Raw genomic sequence first — 16,091 nt, forward strand, 5'->3', positions numbered from 1 at the left:
TGGTCAGTAAGAATAATAAAAATGAAGTAGGTGTTAGAAGCAGATGAAGCATTTTCAAACATCATTAGAGCTTGCTTCTTTTTAAGGTCTCATCTGCTTGGAAAAATATTCACAAGGAAATATCCTTAGTGCGCTCTAGAGAGTATTTTTGTTGTTACAGATACTTCCTACACAAATACATGAACATCATACACGTTGCTATTCTGCACCATTATTTGACTTATTTTTATTGATAAATAAAAGTCTGTTTACTGAAGGATTTTCAGTCATTGCATATTACTAGGCACAGCATCTAATCTCACTTGGATTTGTTGGACAAGATCAAATTATGAGCTTGCAGGTCTCAGTCCAAAACCAGAAAGTCTATAAAATCATTTCTCGGGATCAGTCAAGTTATGCATACCCTTGGTATCACGGGTGATGAGCTCAAAGAGGCTAAGAGTATCCTTTATTGCCATGGCAACAGATCTAGTTTCACTTTTCTTCAGTTTCCAATATAACCTTGACAGTGACCACCATCCCTCAAAAGTCTCATATTTCTTCTCTTCATTCATAAACATATTTTTTTAACAGCTTTATGGTTAGTATTTTTGCTAATTGCTCTGTCTTAGGGAAAAAAAAGCAAGGATTGTGGCCATTCAGTTAATACGCTGAATGGCAGTGTCTTTGGCAGGACTTAATAACCCAATATGGTCTGGCAGTTTTCTGGTTAACTATCAATTCCCTCCTACAGGGATCATCAATATTTACATATTCAGTACTGCATTACCAAGACCTTCTCCACCCCAAATTAAACTCAAAGCAGACATACTCTGACAGTGACAAGGTAATTTATTGCCCTTAAACTGGGCAATAAGCCAGTTGCCATGAGCAATCCACACTGCAGATTTATGCATCTCCAACTTGTTACTTCCCGCTTCAAAGTACTATACAGGTAAGATCAGAGCTTTGCTGGTAAGTAAAAAACAAGGCTTTAAACCTCCTTTTTCAGCTTCACAGTTCCATTTTTCCAATTTATGCAGATAAATAAGATCTAAGCCACTTACTGTGAGATTCAATAATGATCTTTCTTTGGAAAGATACAAGCATTTAAAATCTGCTTCATGATTTACAAAAGCATCACTAATAACTGTTCCTGTTAGAGCTCTATGCTGCCACTTTTATATGACGGAATTTGTTGTCTTCAGTGGAAGCTGATAATAACCTGGGACTGCAGGCATGCAAGGATTTAATTGACAGCCAGCCCTAGACACTAAGGGATACCTGCAGTTTACTTATACAGTGGAAGCAGCAGCCAGTAATTATAATTGGAGCTCCAATCAGGTTACATACATGGGACAGAATTTACAATCAGCACTGAGAACCATTCTCAGCTCAGATCTCTTTCTAAATGACTATATTTTTGCTCTTTCTCCCAGTTTCAAAAACACTATATTTTTGTGATTTATGGAACACATACTGATTTTTTTTCTCTTGTCATGCATTTATGATTCATTAAATCAGATTTCCAAAATTATTCAATTGTATACAATTGTATAAATAAGTAGAATTCTTTGATATGTGCGTCAGTTGTCTATCACCAGAATCAATGGCAGCTAGCCATCTTGTTGCCTAATGTTGTTTACAATACTAATACATTCTCATTTACATACTTAAAACATTGAAATGCAGTTGAAAATTTCTCTCACGTTCTATCATTTGTTACTCCACCTGGAGTACTGCATTCAGCTCTGGGGTCCTCCACACAGGAAGGACATCAACCTGCTAGAGCAAGTCCAGAGGAGGACCACCAGGATGACTAGAGGATTGGAGAACCTCTCCTATGAGGAAAGGCTGAGAGAAATGGAATTTTTCAGCCTGGAAAAGAGAATACTTCAGGGTGACCTAATTGCAGCCTTCCAGTACCTGAAGGGACCCTACAAGGAAGAAGGAGAGGGACCTTTTACATGGGCATGTAGTGACAGGACAAGGGGGAATGGGTTTAAATTGAAAGAGAGTAGATTTAGATTAGGTATTAGGAAAAAAAGTCTTTACTGTGAGGGTGGTGAGGCACTGGCATAGGTTCCTGAGAGAACCTGTAGGTGCCTCATCCCTGGAAGTGTTTAAGGCCAGGCTGGATTGGGCTCTTAGCAACCTAATCTAGTGTCCCTGTTGGGTTGGAACTAGACTGATCTTTAAGGTCTCTTCCAACCCAAGCCATTCTATGACTCTATGATTTTAAAGAGGAAAATCACAGATACTATAACACTATGGAGAATCCACTGTGAAGCACCCGTAATTCACTCCCCAAAGCAAGAAAAACCTATGAAAACAGTATAGCTTTTGGATGGCACCAAGAATTTCTCTTTTCTTATTTCTATTTTTTCTCCCCATGTAGGTGTGTTGAATTGTGTCTTTGGGCAATAAGCACGTTCACACACCTAAAAGCAGAGCCAGGATGCTCTTGAGAAATAGTTTAAGTTGATTAAAGTACTGTTTGAGTATTAGCATTCTCTACTTGTTAGAATTATGGTTATTTTCACACATCAGAAAAACATATGTGTTTATTTTTCACAACACGATTCAACACACACACAGAGACATATTTGTGATTCCTAATGTTATCAACAGACTACTTAATTTTCAGTGTTCTAAAACCATACTACTCTAATTACTATTGTCTAGTGATTAGTACTAGTTAATACTCCTACCAGCTTTCACTGCTTGTTGAAATATCTGCCCTTCTCCTTCTATAGGTAGTTTTTTTTTACTTACTGGTACCAAAGATCTTGTAGCTTGACCTAATAAAGCATCAGCAGGAGGACCACAGAGAATACAGGTATGATTGTCACTTTTGAGTGTGTCTGGGTTTTCAACAGACATTTCTTTCTCCAAATGTGTTTCTTTTAGAACAAATGTTACTAATTTTTACAAGCCCTTTTCCTTTCCCTTCAGAATAAGGAGCTATACCCCATAGTGAATTTCCTCTATTTTTAACTGAATTTTTGGTAATATTTTTAGACGATACAATTTGCTTCTGACTAAGATTCAGGCAACAGTATGACTACTATACTTAATGAAAAAGGAAATAAATCATGTACACACAGAATTACAGACAACGGAGTGCCCTTAAGTCAGTTTACTCCTTCCCATGTCCATTCAGGTTTACTTTCTATGGTACATTTTCCTCCTCATTCTTTGTTCTTTTTTTGTTTTAAATGTCAATAAGAGTAAAGAAAATGTACTGGAAAATTTGATGTTCTCTTTTCTGCTGCACAAAGACATTTGCTTTAGTGCTTGCAAGAAAGTAAAGAGATTAAGCTCCTTCACTTTATTTTTTGAGAAACTTCTAGATATATATTCTTTGGCTGACATCATCTTAACAAGAGATTTATGTTGTACAAAAAGGAGAGCACTTTTCAAAACTTCATTCATTTATTTTTCTGTGGATAGAGATTTGTCATATCTAATAGGTCCTCACTCAAAAGCTGAAGTTATTACAGCAAGACTCATGCCCCCATATATACATTCCTAAACTGACATTACCATGCATTTGATGTTTTATTTGTTTGCACATAGTACCAGCTTTCTGCCTGCACCTGTTTTTCTTTGGGACATCAATCTATCTCCAGTATTTCTGTTTGTACTGTTGTATAAAATGTGTTGCTGAACTGGCATATTGGCATGTTATAACATCAGAGACATTACTGAAAATTATCCCAGAAAGTCACCATTAGTTTGCCTGGTCTCATTTATGTAATATTCAAATTATTTGAATGAAATAAGCAAAACTTTAAACATGATGAAAAAAAGCATAAAACTCAAAGAGTAAATGAGCAATGCTGACTGACTCCCTTCAGTTCTGTCAGTTGTATAAAGGGATTATGAATTCAGCTGTGTTTTTTTTGTTCATAGTGGAAGAGAGCAGATGAAATAATAAAGAATTTCAGCCATGTATTAAATACCAGAGAGAGGCTTATAATTGTCTGCCATCCACTTTTTCTTTTTTTTTTTTTACTTGCTACAGCACCACTTCCTTTCTTCGCTTCTGTTTATAATTTTGCATATCTGCATTTTTGCTCATCTATTGACTTATAAGCCTTCCAGATTTAACAATCCAAAGCATGAGGGTTGTTAAATATATGACCCATTCAAATTCTCTTATTTCCATTTAATGTGTTTATCATTATTTTGTAGGATTGACCTGTGAGGATACAGGAAGACAAATGCTGAAGATACACAAAAATCATATTATACTCTGAGTTACATTGGATTTCTTTATGTTCTCTGCATGGATTTGTATTGGGCCTTACAGTAAAGCTATGATCACGGAATTATAGAATCTTAAAGGGTTGGAATGGACCTTAAAGATCATCTAGTCACAACCCTCCCTGACATGGGCAGGGACACCTTGCACTAGACCAGGTTGCTCACGGCCTTATCCAACCTGGCTTTGAACACTGCCAGGGATAGGGCATCCACAGACCACCTGGGCAACCTATTCTGGTGTCTAAACACCCTCACAGTAAAAAATGTCTTCCTAATATCTAACCTAAATTTCCCTTTCAATTTGTACCCATTACTCCCTGTACTATCACTACAGTTCCAGATGATGAATCCCTCTCTGGCTTTCTGATAGATCCCCTCAGATACTGGAAGGTTGCTATGAGGGAGCTCTGAAATAGTGCCACTGCTGTCCAATGTGGCAGCTGGTGTGGGCAGGGAATCACAGAATGAGAATATGATGAGTTGGAAGGGACCCACAAAGATCAGCGAGTCCAACTCCTGGCCCTGCACAGGACCATGAGAAGAAAGATCTCAATTCGCACTGAAAACACACTTTCCACAAGAAATGCAAATTTGACCATTCCATCTTGTGGTCAAATATGCAAAAGAAAACCCTGAAAAACCACAAACAACAAATGGACAGAAAATTAAAACCCTGACATACTAAAAATCTGATTAACCTGCAGAAATGTAAATAACAACCAGATATCATTGTTACTTATTGATATGTTAAAAAGCTTCAGGCTTGGAAGAATTATGTCAGCAGGATCTTTTATTTTTTTTAGGCAATAGATAACATGAGTTGCCATTAGTTGGATCTAATTTATTTGTCACGTGACACCTAACAACTCAATTTTGGTTTATCTGAACAGAGTTGAATTTGAGCCACAGAAAAAAATAAATGTGACTCCTTTCTATTTGATAATACTTGCAATTACAATAGTTCAAGTGCTTTTGAATTCCCAGTGACACTACCTAGAAAGTCTGGCCATGACTATAACAGCTGTTAATTACCAATTCACACGATTCTAACAATGAATAACTTGATGAAAAATGTAGTCACACCCCCCAATGGCCTTTAAGAAGGGAAGATTCAGAAGAGCCCAGCACATGTGAAACAAAGAAATAGATTTTTTCTCTTTTGCTTGACTTCCCTCCTCCTTCCACCACCTCTAATTCCACAGAATTTTAGACCAACACAACTTCTCAAAACTAATGAATTTTACTCCAGGAATAAGACTCTGTACAGAGTGTGTTTTGTACAGAAAGGGAGGACTTTCTATATGCTATGGACTGGTGTCCCATAGGAAACTTACTGCATATTCCATTCATCTTGCTTGTCAGAAAAAGCAGCACATAGTGGATTGACAGATGCTTGCTGCATACTTTTGTTCTCAATGAAAATTTAACACTCATACTAAAAACTCTCCTATCCTTGAGACAGTGAAAAGAAGAGGAAAAGCAGACACAATTAAAAAGAAATGCCACAAAATAGAAATAAGTCAAAATTATGTCTCTGATGAAATATTTCCTCTGGACACCAGGCAGCTATTAGGTGGTTTGGTGAGAGCTTAGGATGCCTCACAAAAGCTCTTTATTTCCAACAGTGCAAATGAGGTTAATGGACTCATTTTCACTCTGTGATTCACTTTCTCTGTTCTGCTTTTTTTGTTTTATGCAGATAATTGGAAACAACAAAGAAACATCATTCTTTAGAGCTTAGTAGGGAAGGGAAGTTCACTTGTTTCCAAAATTCAAGACAGGAAAAGGAAGGAAAATAAAACCAGTGGGGAGAGAAGAATAGTTATACAGAAGGGTAATAGGCAATTAGCATCCACTCTCCCACATACAGCAGCACACATTCACACAATCTACAGAAATGCCTGATCTTAACACAGTTTCCCCTAACACTTTAGGCTTGAATAAAACATCACTTCTGCTGCCCCTTCAGAGTCTCTGAGTAGAGCTGGGAGACAGTATTGGAGAGGCACAAAGCAAGGGGGAAAAAAAGACTATAACTATAATGAACACAGTATTCTCTGACAGAGAAATAAAGAATATTCATATGATTTCCTCGTGATTTACTTATGACTTTTCAAAACTAGAAAAGTTAGTTCTATGGGCAGAAGACACAAAATATTCTGATTTCCACATCTCCTTTTTCAAATACTGCTGTACATGCTGCAAAAATCTGGGTTTGCCGGTCAATGACAAGCATTTGTATTCAAATGAATGACTAAAGTAAGGAATAACCAGAACAAATTTAGGAACTAGTTTCCAGGGAAACTGGGAGAATGACCATCAGGTCTGCCTTCTCTAAAAGCCTTTCTCAAAATGGTAGCTGGAGGGTGCTGCTAGACAGGGTGGTTGACTAACCAGGCCCAGTATACCACTGGATGGCCAAACAAGCTATTCCTTTGTTGATTCCTTCCAGTCATTGAACACAGTGTTCAGCTGGCCCTTACTGTACCTGTTTGCATGCACAGAGGGATGGAGCACTCCGACTCACAGGCTTGTTCCTGTCTGTGCAAAATTTGTAACACCAGGAATAAACAAACAACCATCCTATGCCTCTGCATTCCAGTTATAATGGACTGAGTCATGATCGAGTTCTAATGAAAATACTGTGAGTAGAATTAAGGACTTATACAGATATCACTGCAAACCTATCTGTGTATAAATCAGCTTAATAGTTGTGATTTGCCTATAATGTTTTATTGTTACATTAGGCATACTAATGTTCAATTTATCCACTCAATCTTTAAACCATTCCCAATTTTGATAGATTGTCTATTTTGTTATGAAACTAATATGGGATACTGCCTGGGAAAAGTCAGGAAAAAATACATGAAAATGATAATTTTTCTGAAAAATAGATACTGTCTCTAAAATTCAGATTTAAATGTGCTACTTCTCTTACAGTAAAATCTGTAGTTAATTTCACAGAAAAAGCATATCTTGTGTTCTCCTTACTAGTATGAGGCAGTACCCATTTCATTGTAATTATTTTTCTCTTTCAATTTTCCAATATATTTTTGAGAAAATATTGTACTGCAGTGCTGAAATGCAACTTTTACATCTTTTCTTCGGCAAAGACAACAACATTGCCTATAGTATATATTTGGTATATTGATACTAGGAGACAGGAATAAAAAGAGGCACACTTATTCTGGAATCAGGGAAAGGGAAAGTTTGGAGAACAGAACATTTGCATACATATAGTATCTCCTTCAAAGATGAAAATAGGAATATTTCAGTTAGAAGAGAGTTCATAGCATTCTAGAAGTTCTGTACAATCTCTCCAAACACAAATTCAAAGGACTGAGCCTTCTCAGTATTTTGAAAGATCAAGTAATATAGCAGTGGGATTGGATGAATATTGTAACACTGCCATTTTTAAAACTCATCATTTAACTTCTGCACCTGTTATATTTTCATTATACAAAGACTTAATAGTCTAAGTATCTAACTATTGTATTCAGTGCTCTAGCAAAGAAATCAATTAGATTCGCTTTCACAATGAAATGTATCAACACCAAAGAATTGATAATTCTTTCTCCAAGTCATCTAGCAGTATGCAGAAAACTGAACATACTGTTCTCTGAATTTGAGGCAGTTTCCTAACCAATTACAGGTATTTGCAGAAAAGAAGTATTTGATGCTATCTTATCTGAACTTATTCCTAATGAAACTAATGAAAACATCTTTGATGACCGCCTGGCCCAAATATTTGAGGTTCCCCACTATTCTCACCTCTACATCCTCTTCTTGCAAATATTATTTATTAAAAGGCATAACTTGGACTGCTTGTAAAGAAAAATAAGGAGGAATGCATACATAGAGAGGGAGCAGAACAAAAACACCTTTGCCTTATAAGATGCAGATCATGAATATAAAGATTAGGCTTTAACATGCATCAAAAAGATAGGCTTGAAGTTGCAAGCAATCTCTAATTAACAGATAGATATATATCAAAATAACTAACTTATATGTGTATAGCAATATTCATGTGGGAACATACTAAAGTACATGGGTTCTATAAATAAAGCTTCTGCAGATTCACAGCTTCAGACAGCTAAAATGCAATAAGTATAGCATTGCAAATGCAGACTTATTTTGAAATAAATTTGGTCATGAAGGTTAGAACACCCCTATTCTTTTCATATACCTTTAGAAGACATTTCAGAGGATAAAAGATAATAAAGAAAAACAAATGCCCCATAGTTTATGCAACAGGAACATGCATTTGGATGAACAGATGTGAGAATGAGACTTCAGGGAATTCACGATTGACTTTCATATCCCACTGGAACAATATCTACATGCACACCTTTTTTATTTTAAGGAAGGATAATGGAATTGGAAAGTAAAGGTCAACAATCACAACTCAAGCAGATTTCACAGTCCAACTGAAATGACAACAAATCACTCTGACTTTTGACTGAGAAAGGGTATAAAATTACTTGGAGGAACTAGACAATCTATCCCTCACAACCAAAGAGTCAGAGGTAAAAGACATTTCAGAAGAAATCAATCAATCTCACTCTCTCCAGAAATGTAATAAAGATCTGGGGATTTTACCTATCAAAATTAGTAGAATTTAACACAGGATGTATTATGTATGGCATTTCTTTTCATTTTCTCCTATGTGTGCTTAATAACTTCATTTAATTAGCATGTCCTAGGCTGTTTTGACAAATTGAAGGTACTATGTTTTGACAACTAAATAATTTTCACGCTTTAGCATGTGGCAACTGGCTATGCCAGAACTCTTATTTGAGGCAATATGCTAAAAAAACAGTATTAGCTGAATTAAGGGTATCAGAAAAGATGCATCTTGCAGCAACAGGAAGTTTAACTATCATGACAGATCAACTTTAATTTGATAACAATGAAATAAAAATAACATCGAAAATATTTTTCCTTTTCTACTTAAGGTACTTCATATACCACTAAATTTTCCATCCCTTGGGTGATGTTATCTCATTTATATTTTCTTTTTATTAGGTATGCAACTTGTAAATTTGAAAAAAGATCAAGCTTCAACACAGAAAAATTCTACTTTTAAAATTTGTGTTTTCTATCTGAAGCCTTCATGTACAACCTCACATGTGGTACACTGCAAAAGTGCAACTTGCAACTTTTTTATGTCAACGTTTGAGCTTGCTGAGAATTCTGCTAGAACAAAGATTGCAGGTCATTGCTTAATTGGATGTTTTATAAAAAGACTGGCTAACAGTATGAAAAGTAGTACTTACATTTGAGTTAAAAAACTCTTAATGACTTTCCCCTATAAGATAGTAAGTAGTGTATCAAAAATATCTTTGGCATGCTAATGCATTTTTTAATAGAGAAATTTAAATATGAATTTTAAAAAACCAAGAGTTTTGAAAGTCTTTTTTGATTTTCATAAATTCTAACATAGAAGAGCAGGAAGAATAAACATTCAAGGTACAGTTTTCAAGATCTCTTTTTACTACATGGACTGTCAAAAGGGAGCAATACTGAACAATCTAAGGCTTCAACTTCAAGCTATGCAAGTTTCTTAATTACTCACAATCATGATAGGTTTTAAAAGTCAGCAAAAGGTTAAGACTTCTGAACAACGATTTTTTGCTTGTTTTGGTTTGTTTTTTTTGTCTTCAGGATTTCAAACCTGAAAAGCTGTTTATTTCTCCCCCCAGTGCCTTCTAATTCAACTACAGTCCCCCTTTCTCTGAAAGAGTCAGAGTAGATCTGAAAAATCATCCCAAGTTAGATTGACCATTGCAGAGAACTTCTCAGTGTTTTCTTTTGTAAGGAGAAGAAGATATAAAAAGATTCTTAAAAATGAAATTGTTTGGTAGTTTACTCTTTGATGAGCAGCACCTAGACATTTAACCCATAATAAAATCCACATGAATGAATTACACCCTGAGCTCCATCTAACCTATTATATAGGTTAAAAGACACAGCACTTTAATTACATATTTGTTTTGATATTTTTTTTACCTCCGAAGAAATGTTTATCACCAGTCTTAACTTGTAGAGGACTGTTTGTTCGAACAGCTGAAGCTTCATCTCCATCAATGGTGAGGATAGCAAAATTTTCCTTAGCTAGGAATCGAACTTCATGCCACTGCCCATCATTGAGACCAGAGCCTATGAAGAACACAAAAACATTGCAATATTTTAGTTAGTCCTGTATTTATCATCTCTAAGTGTTTTGTGGGTGTCTCTCCCAGGCTCATTACATAAGGTTTAATAAAGGCTATTGCAGAAATGAAATTATTTCACTGTGATAACAAAGCATTGTTATTAAAGTAACTATTACCAAAAACTCCACATTATATCATAAATACAAGACTTGTAACTACCAAAGTGTCCATGCTGTCAGGCATAATTGTATCTAACCACAGATGTTGTCATTCACCTTTCCCATCAAAAGGCCATATTCTACATTTCATTAATAAAGAATTTGTCTTAACTGCTTCTATGATCAAGTTTAGAAGGAAAATATATTGATTCATCCATTTAACTATAGTGAGTAACAAGCCCAAAGGGTACATTATGCTCACATTAGACATATATCAAGTTAGGTATTTCCAAGAAAAGGGAAAGAAAAAATAGGAGAGGAAAAAATGTGCATAGATGGTGAGTTCTCAGCTAATCCTGTCATTGGGATGTGGGGCTACTTGCAGAAGATGAAGACATCATCACAGAGGCACTGCAAAACCAGAAACCGCACAATCTTAGGGGAGCACCATCCACCCCATACTGACAGCAGTAAAGCAGATGGATTTGTTCATTCATTCAGATCTTTTTTAAAAAAACCCTGACTTCATTCACTTCTTATATTGTCTCCAGCAGCTGGGAGGAAGCCAGTTTGTCTACCAGGTTAAGAACTGCAAAAGGGTACTAGTTCGTTCTAGTCATTACCGTGCAGAGAGGTCATGTTGGGTCAACAAGTAAGTAGCAAATGCTCTAGTAAAAACAAATTCCAAGTTATAGCACCTCTAACAAGTGACATTTTCTTCACCTAGATAAAGGTGCTAGGTCACCTTAGCAAAATATCATTTGCCAAAATAAATCACAATGCAATATAATGAGCTGTTTCTAAAATTAAATGGGATGTACAATATCAGGAGAACTATAATGGAAGATAAACTTTCAAAATATTCAAAAGAATATTACCTTCTATGAACAAGAAATAATAGTCATGGCAAACAGATACATATAAGCATTTAATTAATATTTTTTTCCTGAAGTTTTCACATCTTTCTTTAAGATATCAGATCAAGTCCTGAAATAACATGGGGTGTTATACTCAATGTTCTTGGAATATTCATTACTATGAATAAAAGTGGCAGAAGACTCTTAAAAAAATGTATCAGTAAGAAATGTTTCTACCAAACCTGGTTCAACCTAGGGTAAGAACAGATGAAAGACCTAATATACTAAACATGAGAGAAGTTTTCTTTCTGTTTGTAAGCTATTTTTCTTTCATTTTCATTTTAACTGAAAAAGAAGAAACAGAAAAAAACCCATAATTATAATCAGGAAAAAATTAATTTCTATTGATAATAAACTGAGAAAGTAAAAGAAGACACAGCTTTGTATAGACTTCCAAACCAAAATTGTTACAGCATGTGTTACTAAAACTGAAGTTTATAAGAACATACTTAAAATCCCACTTTTCCAGCCTGAGATGACCTAATATTAAAAAACTATTCCATTTTTTTATCAAGGTATTTGGTATTGCCGTGAACTGAACAAAAATAACTAGAGACTCCTGGACAAAATTAAGAATTTGCTATTAAAACACAAGGGCCAAAAGCAGTGGCATGAGCTGTTCAACTACAGAGGGAAGTATGTCTAAAAAATTCTCTGGAAGGAGGGATATTGTAGATACCAAGACACAACAGGATATGAAACAAGAGGGTGTCAGCCTTCATTGCGTCACCATTTGTATTATATCAAAGGAGAAGATTTTGCACATTAACAAACTATGACTAGAGAAATTATGTCACATCTCCAGGGATTCTTCCAAATATGTCCACTTTCTATGAACATTTCACACATCACTGGTTTTCTCTTGCCTCTGGATAGAAACTGCAGTTGTATGTGATGTATTTATGTGGCAAATGTCTCTCTCTTAAAGCTTTCACAGCAGTAACTTCCAAATACACTGCTGTTCTTGCTTTGATAATTTTTTTTTTGAGAATCTTCACCAATTAAGACAATTCCAGACAGCTCAAACAGAGTTAGACCTAAACATACACAGAAAATTTTCCCTGGTGCAGGTGCCCAGGTGCTGGCAGGGGCCACAGGGGTGTTGGTGAGGTGTATCGGGCACAGTCGGGCACAGTTGGGCACAGTGGCTCCAGTGCAGGGCACAGACAAGTCCCTCAGCCCCGGGCAGGAATGGGTGAGGGGAAAGAGGGGAGAAAGGGCCCCTATCCCGAGGGGAAAGAGGGGAGAAAGGGCCCCTATCCCAAGGGGAGAGAGGGAGGAGGGACAAGAGGTGCTCCTGTCACCGGATTCCCCTGGACAGTCCCCGCTGGAGCAGGGGAACAGTGTGAGAGAGCAGGAGTAGCAGAGTGCTGATCTTCTCCCTCCATCCCCTCTGTGCTCCTTGGGAGCTAGATGTAGTGGAGTTGCAACTGAAGAATTGAAGTTGAGCTTGGGAAAGGGGGAAAGAAAGGTGTTGTTTTAATGATTGTCTTTGTTTCTCATTACTTAGACCTATTTTATTCAGCAATAAATTAAACTAATTTTCCCCAAGCCGAGTCTGTTCATCATTTCCATCACAATCAATTCATGGAACAGAATCCCTCCATACTTCTAGGTAGTGTTTGTACTGTGCTCTCCCCATGTGCAGTGAAGGGAGTCTGTAAGCTGCTAAAGGCGTGATTGGAGAAGCATTGGTTTTGACTGTATTAAAAATATTTGCCCCTACAAGTTGGCATCATTTCCATCAGTCCCTGAAAGATGACACTGTTTCTGCTTTATGAAGTCTTCAGTATATTCACACAAAATAATCATTAGTCTGTCTTCTACTTAGTTACATGTATTAACTATCCTTATGGAAATTTGCAGTATGACAGTAACATTCCCAACTATTCTGGCTCAAAGTTGTCACAAAAATGTTTCTGTAATTTTGTGTTTGCTTAGAAAACTTTTTACTGCTACATTTTTTTTCCTGCTGAGTTTAAAGACAAATGGTAATGAGTATTGGCCACTATCACTCAGCAAGTACTCACTGTTCCCAAGTAGCATAACTGAGAGAACCTTTTATCTCTGCCACTGTTTTAAACTGCTTTTTATTTATATGTTTTAGCTGCAGCACTGTCAACCCTCCTTTTTTATGAAATAATGATTTGTTTCAGGGACTTTAATTATTATCGGGATATGTGATATATTCAACATATATATTATTATAGGGGATAATTCTGTAAAGCTGCATGAGCTGTTTTTATTGTAATATTTTATTAGATGCCTTATGTATATTGAGGGATTACTTTTGCTTGGACTTAAAGTCAGGCTTAGCTGAGATCTTTCTGTAAACCAAGACTCAATATTAAGAGTAGAACATGGTTTCTTATAATAAAAGAATTTTCAGCTGGAAAGTTTAGCATGGACAATATCCCAAATGCACAATGATGATTTCTCATTGCAGTTTTATTTCCCTTATCTGCTTTTTGGTATACAAGTTGAAAAAAAAAAAAGAAAGACATACTGCTACCACCACAAATTCCCTACTGAGCTCTGGAAAAGATTGTTTCATATGTAAATAAAATATGTTAATAAAATGCATTCTCTCTATCTAGGATTTCTATTTAAATGACATTAAAAGTAGGACTCTTGAGTTAGGCACTTTGATTGAACAAGAAGAAACAGATGTTTTGCTTCTTATAGACATGGAAGAAGAACTAGATTAACTAATACAAAAAAGGTACGAAAGTTTAATAATGGAGAATTTAGAAAGATAACATCTAGCTGAGTTTTGCCTTGAGGAAAACTACAGTAGCAAAAATCTCAAATTCTTCTACAGTTAATCTTGTGCGATCAAATCTTCCAGTGAAAGGTACTGACCCATGCTGTGGTTATTAATGAATTCTAGATTATACAGTCTGCTGATATACATGCACAAAATTCTTCTGAAGTTAACAGCATAACATCTGCTACATTAGAACATCGTCATAATTTTTATATAGGACTGTAACCTAAAATTCAGTGAAAATGTTTAAGAACAAAACAGGGAAAGAATAGTGGCATTAGCTCTGTGACGCATTAGAGCAATGTAAGGCTACGGGGTTGCATGCGGTTCTTTAGTTCCTACTGCTGCAGTAAATATTTGTATTAGAATTTCTTGCCAATTCTTACTAGAAGATCAAACGCTCTATACTCAGGCTGAAGGCAGAGGGAGAGGTTGGTTTGTCACTGCTTTCACTTCAGCCAGCCATTACTATGTTTCAGGATGGTGTGGTAAGCGCTATTCCTGCCTAATCCCTCATTATTTCAGTACAACTTTGCACTAATATTTCTGACTATAAGAAAACAAACCAACAATATTTTGTTTGAAACATTCAGCTGTGTTCAAATATTCAGCAATATGTCATTAATATTCAATCAGAAAAATAATAAAATCACCAGGATGTAATTACAAAAGCCATGCTTTTCTGTGTTTAGTTAATCATGTTTTTATACTGGAAAAGCAAAATCACAGCTTTTCTATAGTAAAATTTTAGATATTCAGATTTATGCAATAAGCTATCTAAGTATGCAATCTCTTTGGGAGTTATGATTCAGAAAAGTTATTTCCATTTTAAATTTTATTCATTTTTAGCTATCCCAATGATCAATAAGCTAAGATAGTGGCAAATGCAGTTCTTGAAGGTATTTTAATGATGGAAAATCTTGTTCTCCAACAAAAACCAAAACATTATGACAAATTTTGCCTTCATATTTAAGCTCAGGGTTCTTTTTTAAGGTGAGTAGTTGGAAACATGCCACAATTTTGCCCATTGGTGATATTTTATTTATACTGATTTTGATAATCCTTATCAAAACTGGTAATTTAACTCCTCTTTATCCTACATACACACTTCATAGAAGAAACCTCTGGATTTTTTTTTCCAGAACAGCATTATACTCATAAATATATGTCATTTTATAGTTTTTACACCTGTCAGATCTCATTCTGTAAAGAATTATTATTATTTTTATATGCTCAGCATCTTAATATTTAGATTTAGGTGAACTAACAAGTACTTTCTTTTCCATATTATGGAACTTAAAGATACTTGTTTTATGGCTATTATTCTGTCATATTTATCCACATATTTTCACTTTTTTGGGGAAGGCTTTCTGAATTTAAAACACTTTTATATCACTACAATTATTTATAATGTTTACTATATCTTTATTATTTAGATGGATAAATTTTAAAAGAATAGTGCAGACAAACTACAGTACTTTGTCTTATCTTCGGATTAATCAAGTTCAGATATCTATAAAACTATGAAAGAGATAGTGCTTATTCTTTGCACATTCATGATGGCAAAATAATATATAAAAATAAAATAACTAGATGTTGCAGTTAGGGGAGGAAAGTGAATCTGTAACTTTCAATTTCATAATGTATTCAGTGAAAGAAGCATAGACTAATTCTATTTCCCTACATTTTCTCACTGGTGTCCAACTTGAACACTTTTACTTTGGTGTAAACAGCATACTTAATTGCAAACAAAACAGAACTTGGTGTGGAGGGTTATGTTGCTAAGAAAAAGCAGGTATAAAAAGCAGAAAAAACCTCCTCTGAACTGAAAGTAAATTGACATTTT

At 35.4% G+C, this 16,091-nt stretch overlaps 1 protein-coding gene across 2 annotated transcripts in view; it reads right to left on the bottom strand.

Moving 5' to 3' along the window:
- The window catches only part of CNTNAP2 (contactin associated protein like 2), a 1,044,217-nt gene that overhangs the window by 460,141 nt on the left and 567,985 nt on the right, over positions 1-16,091 (bottom strand). For both annotated transcript variants that reach the window (XM_027675789.1, XM_027675790.1), the window contains one exon: positions 10,258-10,407. In XM_027675789.1, the coding sequence (XP_027531590.1) occupies positions 10,258-10,407 (150 nt within the window). The remainder of the gene's footprint in view (positions 1-10,257; positions 10,408-16,091) is intronic.

This window comes from Neopelma chrysocephalum, unplaced genomic scaffold, assembly GCF_003984885.1.
Source record: "Neopelma chrysocephalum unplaced genomic scaffold, ASM398488v2 Primary Assembly neopelma1_26, whole genome shotgun sequence".
Taxonomy (NCBI): Eukaryota; Metazoa; Chordata; class Aves; order Passeriformes; family Pipridae; genus Neopelma; species Neopelma chrysocephalum.